Source organism: Varanus komodoensis, unplaced genomic scaffold (genome assembly GCF_004798865.1).
Source record: "Varanus komodoensis strain SLA01 unplaced genomic scaffold, ASM479886v1 scaffold30, whole genome shotgun sequence".
In the NCBI taxonomy this organism is placed as follows: Eukaryota; Metazoa; Chordata; class Lepidosauria; order Squamata; family Varanidae; genus Varanus; species Varanus komodoensis.
In genome coordinates, this window is record NW_025335762.1 from 9,861,196 (window position 1) to 9,868,299 (window position 7,104).

A 7,104-nucleotide genomic window follows, 5' to 3' on the forward strand; every position below is an offset into this window, starting at 1 on the left:
GGAAGTCCAAGAGACAACTGGGCCATTTCCTCTATGCTAGGAGACACTGATTTAGAAGCGGCATGCAGGGTGGACTGCACAGCGCCTGGGACATGATGAATCCTCTAATGGGAGCCCAGTGTCCCTTTCACATCCCCTTTCAATAATATTTCCCTTGCCAGAAGCTGGGCAACATCCTCCCATGGTTTATCCTCCAACAGAGGGAGAGGACTATCCCTGTGCCTGGTAGGCCATTGTCTCTTCGGCCAAGAAGTTTTCCCTCCTCCCCGTGCTCAGTTGGATAGCCATGTGGGCACCTCCTTGCCTGGCAAGGTGGCTGCCTAGGATTCATCATGGCTATTTTGCTGGACAGGGTCTGTGACTTCTCTCCCAAGTCCAACATTTCGCTGGGAGTTCCCAGTCAGCAGGTAGAGAACCAGTCCCTAAGGGCCTGGGAATCAGAGCTGTGCTGCTCTGAGGGCACTCCATCCAGAGGCAGCTCCCCGGGGCCAGCCGTCTCCTTAGTTCTGCCCATCGTCTACACCCTCATCTGTGCCTGCGGTGTGCTTGCCAACGGGCTGGTGATCTCTGTGGTGCTGGGCTGCAAGCAGAAGGTTGTTTCCGACATCTACATTCTGAACCTGGCTGTCGCAGACCTGCTGTTCCTGCTTGGGATGCCCTTTGTCATCCACCAGCTCCTCCAGGAGCAGGGCTGGGTTTTTGGGGAATTCCTGTGCTCGGCTGCAACCGCCATCGACCTCAACAACCAGTTCAGCAGTGTGGCGATTGTTACCCTGCTCTGCATTGACAGGTATGAGCCAAGGTGGTGGAGGAAGGGGGTGGGGGGTGTTTGGAAACAGTTGAGGAGCCTGCTCTGTCCTTGGCAGGCTCTTTGTTCCCCTAGGTCAGTATCTTGCCCTGAGCACAGCAGCAGCTCTCCGGGGTCTGGGCGGGTACAATGCAGGTGCTCTGATCCCGCAGTATTTGCTCCTAGGAATCCCCACCCTTTGAAGCTAAAGCTGGCATATGGAAATGCCACAGAACAGGGCCTGCTGCCAAGGTTAGAAAAAAGTGAGAGGGGAAGGAGAGAATCTAGTTGTAACCGTGCTTTAGGAACAACGTACTTCACTGTTAGTTGGATTCTGGGAAATTAACGTGTGTTGAGCAAAACAGTATAGGCTATACCGGCTTTCCCCCACCTGATCATCTCCAGTTGTGTCGGGCTCGGCTCCCATAGTCTCTAGATCATTTCATGAGTCTAACCAATGGACAGAAAGGCTGGCTATTCTCTCCTCGGGGGTGGGGGGAGGGAAAGAAACCCAGAATCTGAGTTCAGCTTGAAAATTTTCATAGTGACCAGTGCAAGATCATGCACGGCCCTCATAAACAGCTCCGGTTGTTGCATCCAGGGGCTGCCTGTCTTTGTAGGACGGGTGTGTGTGTGTTCATTGTACAAAGGGCTGCATCAGCTCCCATCACTTCTACCTTTTGGTGCCACACACACCCAGTGGCAAGCAGCAGGTAGCAAACGTTCATGCTACCATGGAAACATATTTTCGGGGAATGGTGCAATTTCTTATAAAAACAAATTGGAGTGTTACAACATTGTGGAACAAAAGCAAGAGGCTGCAGTTTGTTAAATCATTGAAGACAATGAAAGGAAAACTTCCTGTGTCATGTCTGGAGCTCAGGTAAAGTTATGCCGGTGATGGGGGCATGGATTGAAGAAGTCTCGCAGGTGCAGAACCGTACACCTGGGGGCCAAAGCTGGCCTGCCAGTGGTCCAGGATTCCCTCGATAGCCATGTCCTTTCCCCAGAAACATCAATTGTTTGGTGATTTCTCAGCTTTTGTGCAGTTTGCACACTCCCCATATCCCCCTTCCAAATGGTTGAAATGTTCCTTCTTAGACTTAGTTCTTGGCAGTAGGAGTTTTAGGCTAAGATATGCTGGTGGGCTTTTTTGCCCCACTGCTTTAGCTTTCTTCCCATTTATTTTGATTCTGCCACCACTTCTGAGAATTTCTCTGAAATGGAAGTCAGCCCTTGGCTTGAGGAAGGTTCTGGAGCCCTGGGGAATAGGATTCAGGCAGGATGTGTGCCCCATTGCTGTGCCATCCCTGTCTTGCCCACAATTTCACTGTTGGAGTGTTTTGCTGGCATTCTGTCTCTATCATGGTACCACAATGGCATTCCACTGGCAGAGAAGAGTTTGCTACAACTCTTGAATGGTAGAGGCAGCTCTTCTGCCTTTCAGACTTTAGGTACTAGGAAGCTTGTGTGTCCTATTCTCCTGAGTTTTTAGTTAACATCTTTAAAAAAAATGGTTTTTTGAGATGGAGAGCTCTTATTACTATCAGCCAGCAAGCAGGAAAAAAAAACCCCTCACCATCTGCTTTATTACCTTCACTGCTGGTTTTATATAACTGCACAGCTGCTGTAATTTATTTTATTTTAGTAGTGGTAGTCGAGGGGTGTTTTAAATTGTGGTTGTTAATCTGTGTTGTAAGCTACCTGAATGGAAAGGAGGGCTAGAACATTTAAAAACAAATTAAGCCAATCCATATCCAAACAGCTTAGGGATTAGGAGAAGTGGGAAAGAGATTTGCAGGAGAAAATATCATGAAGGGAAAGATTTAAGAAGCCTTTCTGTTCCTGCCTTCCCTGTTGCTAACTTTCTAATGTAAAATTGCAGTCTTTGTGGTTGCAGTATATCAAACAGAAAAAGTATCCATTACCATTACAAGTAATTGGAGGCATGAATTATCTTTGCTTACTGTATCTAGATGGGCCTTCCCTGATTTCGTGCCTTCCAGATGTGCTGGACTGCAACTCCTAGAATCCCCCAGCCAGCTAGGATTCTGGGAGTTGTAGTCTAACACATCCAGAGGCTACCAAGTTAGGGAAAGCTGATCTTTCTGGGGGATATTTAGGCATGTGATTTCCTGCTCCAGACATGCTGACCAATGACTTATACCCCCAATGTGGCTCTCTCTTCCCAGATATGTGGCAGTGGTATACTCCTCCACCATCGGTCAGAAACGGACCTTGCGCTGCACAGCCGTGATTAATGCTGGAGTATGGGCTGGAAGCTTAGTTCTGGCCACACCTGCTATGCTCTATGCCCGGGTGCACTGGGACAACAAGACAGAGATTTGCCTCCTCGATTTGCCAGGTCCCCACAGCATCTACTGGTACACCCTCTACCAGTTGCTAGTGGCCTTCCTCCTGCCTTTGCTGGTGATGACTGTGTTGTATTCCTTGACTTTGCATCACCTGTTCCGTGCCATGCACCGCGTGAACCGGAAGGCCTCTGTCCGCAGCAGGAAGGTGACCCGCATGGCGCTCACCATCATCGCAGCCTTTTTTGTCTGCTGGACACCCTACCACGTGCTGCAGCTGGTCAACCTGACAGCCACCCCCTCAGCCACCTTCTTCTACCTGTACCAAGCCACCATTTGCCTCAGCTATGCCCACAGCTGTGTCAGCCCGATCCTTGTTATTTTCTGCACTGAGTTCTTCCGGGACAGGATGGCCCAATCCAGGTGGGTGCAAAGGGGATGCAGTGGGAGAAAGGGAACTGGGTAGAAGCGGAAACGCTAATTGTCAGAGAGATGCTGATAAACATCACCTGGTTTGCATGTAATGGCAACCATGTACAGGATGTTGTTGAATGGTAGGTGGTTCTTGTTACCTGCAATCCCTGTTCTGTGGTTTAACTTCGGGCTGTTAATTGTGAACTACACGGGAAGAGAACCTGTGCCTTGTTGTAGGGTTGTGAATTCGGTGTTAGTATTAACAAACTATGGGTATGCCATAGGCCAGGATTTGCCCATAATAACAACCCATGATCCCACAATGATCCCTATTCATTATGTGAATAGGTCCATAATAGAGGGTGACTTGAATCTTCTTGGAACATAGGTGCGATTGCATCAGGGCACTAATGCTCCATAGGATAATTGGTTATGTTTTAGAAAGAAGGTGAATGTTCCTCAGGGAGGCAAGCTGTTTGTGCATTGTTAAAAAAGAGGAACATAACATTTCACTACAGAAATTTAAAAACTAAATGGAAGCAATTTAAATAATTAAGACAGGGTAATACGACTAGACCTGTTAGAACAGCTAACATAACTCTTCCTCCCCCAATACTACTTACAGCTGCTAAATGCCGTGTTATGGAGGACAGTCTTAACCTGATGACAAAGTGAGAGATGTATTATTTATTTACTTAGAACTCTTATATCCCGTCACCACATGCCTCGGCATCTCAGGACGGCTTACAAACATAGAATGAAAAACAATAAAACAATAACACATTCAATAAGATTATATAAAAATAAAAAGCAACTGTTAACAATAAAATTAATTCTTAAAATAGCCATTAAATAAAAAGTTTAACCTGGCGCCGAAAAGAATATAGACTCAGCACCAGGTGCACCTCTCCAGGGAGCCCATTCCATAATCTGGTTGCCACCGCAGAGAAGGTACTAGACAGCTCCAGTAAAGATCTTGTTCCATAACTGGCGGGGGGGGGGGGGGGCTCTTTCTTGTTGGCACCAACTTGTCTCACTCAGAGGTATTAATCAGAGGAAGACTTCCAATGTTAAACAGGCTTTCCAGGCAGATAGTGACTGGGAGAGGGGGTTCTGTCAAATATTGCAGTCCTAAGCCATGCCAGCACCTCGGGTTGGGCTTGGAAGCATATAAGCTAGTGCAAGCAGACCAGAATCAGCGTTGTATGCTCAGGCCTTCTGTTCCCAGTTATTACTCTGGCTGCTGTATTTTTCACAAGTTGCATTTCTGATCAGTCTTCAAGGGCAGCCCCACCCAGAGCACACTACAGTAGTCTAGCTTGGAGATTACCAGAGTGTTGATTACTGAAATCAGGATATTCCTGTGCAGGTAAGGACATGGCTGAGCCATCAGCCAGAGCTGGTAGAGGATGCTCCATGCCACTGAGGCCATCTGAGCCTGCTCCTTCAAGGGGAGTGCAATCCCATACTTTGGCGAATGGGGTGACATAGAAGTTCCCTAAATAAATAAATAAATACTGAATTTATTTCTTCACTGTAGCCTTCACTTTTCAGAATGTAAATAGCTAATGTGCTTTTCTTGCTGTGGTTGGTACTCCTATTTGATGTTTCTGGTTTACACTGATTTGGTGTGAATTATTTATTGTGCTAATCTTCTTCTGCATGCTTCTTTGTGAGCTTTGGCCCCGAAAAGCAGCGCATAAATATTGATGGCAGCATCAACAGTGATGATGCTTGTTCAGGGAGGGAATGGGCTGCCTACCTCCTAGCAGTGTAGTGTCAGGTCCAGGACAAAGGCAGTAGAGTCTGTGGCTGGAGCATGAGGAGGAGGCCAGAGGCAGAGGGGAAGTCAGGAGCAAGCGTGGGCCGGGCACTGTCAAAGCATCGCAGGGCCAGAAGCAAAAGCAGACTGGAAGCAGGGAGTGTCGGATGACTGGCAGAGTCTGGCAGGTGCACAGGTGACGGCAGAGCCAGGCGCAGGCAAGAGGCAGGTACTGGCAAGACATAGCAGGTCCAGAGGCAAAGGCAAGGGCGAGGGCGGCAAGCGCCGGACGTGGACAAGGCTTGGCCGAACCAGAGGCGAAGGCAAGGTCGGAAGCAGAAAAGCCACCTGATGCCCAGCCAAGCGTAGCAGGACCAGAGTGAGGATCAGGTCTCTGGCAAAGTCGGGTCAGACAAGAGGCAAAGGCACAGTCAGGAGCAGACAGGAGTCGAGGCAGGGTCAGAAGCAAGGCAAGACTGGAAACAGGATCGGGACCATGATGCAGCCACCACAAAGGCTCATGTCGCTGTGGCAAAGCTGAACAGCACAGCGGAGACTTTCAGGGCTCCTGCCTGTGCCGCGGGACTGCTCAGGCTGGCATTCTTGCAAGTAGCTGCAGATCTGCTCCTGGTCCTGCAGGCATTTGCCCAGTGAAAGATGCTGCCTTTTGCAAACACATCGTCAGGAGGGGTTATGCCATCCTTGGGGATCCTGACAGTAGGCAGGGACAAACAGTTTTCCAACTCGGCTGGCACCATCATTTACATCCACCTCATTCTGAACCAGGGAACTCTCAGACAGTATAAAGTACCCCTAAGCCAGCTCTCTTTATCTCAGAGTCCTAGACCTGAAACTCTATACAGTAACAGTAGCAAAGTAGCTAAGCTCTGGGCTTAGTAGCAAAGGCTTAATTGGAATAGGACACACACTTTCAGTTATGATAGGTGGTGAGTATATGTATTTCCTTTACTGTAAAAGGAAAGAGAAAAGGGATAACATGCCGCAAAACGGAGCACCCTTTGGAAAGAAGAATTCAAGGCAAAAACAAAGACAGTTACCTGAACGTGCCTATATGCACCTAAATATGGGTCTTCAACTAGGATAGGGCCCAAACTGTGACACAGAGTCAAAAGCTGACTGCAAGCAGAGGCAAAATGAAATCCCATGAAGATGGAGAGAAAGGGCAGCAGTACCTCTCAGTGAACACTCAAAGGCTTTTGACAAGTGTGAGGTGAGTCCTCGTTGCCACTCACTAGCTGGCAGAATAGTTTTCCTGGGCTTTGCAGGTGGAAAGATCTCACAAAAGCCTGGGCTAAATTAAATTACCCAAGGTTTTGCTCCAGCCTTGAAAGGCCAGTAGCAGGTGATTTAGCAAGTTCCTGAAGGCCCGTCTTCAGGAAATTGAGTTTTTACAGGCAGCTAGAATGAACGCGCACACATCCAAGAAAATGGATTTTTTGGCAATAATCCGCATTATCCTACACACAGTTACCCCAAACATAAGCTCCACTGAATACAGTGAAACTTGCTTCTGGATGAATATGCACAGGTGCTGTAAAAATGATAAAGAAAAGAAACAGCTATCATCTCAATTGCCATCTCTCCCTTTCCACAGGTACTGCAGATTTCTCACAAAATGGAGGGCTATACGGGACAGTTCATCTACGCCGGAAATCACAACAATGATGTACAGTCCACAAGTGAGCCAGGCTGTGTCCCCTTCATGCAGGAGTCGTCCCTCTGATATGGAAATACCATTATACTCTGTGAGTGAGACCAGTAGTTTCACTGCGGCCATCAGTGGACACGAGGAATTGAATGGGGTTTAA

General features: G+C 48.1%; 1 protein-coding gene across 1 annotated transcript; it reads left to right on the plus strand.

The window, feature by feature from the left end:
• Window positions 1-332: 332 nt before the first annotated feature.
• LOC123027050 (melanin-concentrating hormone receptor 1-like) lies at window positions 333-7,104 on the plus strand. Its single transcript, XM_044437393.1, has 3 exons — window positions 333-790; window positions 2,980-3,522; window positions 6,891-7,104. Exons 1-3 carry the CDS (start codon window positions 333-335, stop codon window positions 7,102-7,104), a joined length of 1,215 nt encoding a protein of 404 aa, XP_044293328.1.

Excerpts from the sequence above, each read along its gene's own strand:
- LOC123027050 (XM_044437393.1), top strand. The coding sequence starts at position 333 with ATGGCTATTTTGCTGGACAGGGTCTGTGACTTCTCTCCCAAGTCCAAC. Across the intron at positions 791-2,979 it reads ACCCTGCTCTGCATTGACAG|ATATGTGGCAGTGGTATACT; the intron begins GTATGAGCCAAG and ends CTCTCTTCCCAG. Across the intron at positions 3,523-6,890 it reads GACAGGATGGCCCAATCCAG|GTACTGCAGATTTCTCACAA; the intron begins GTGGGTGCAAAG and ends CCCTTTCCACAG.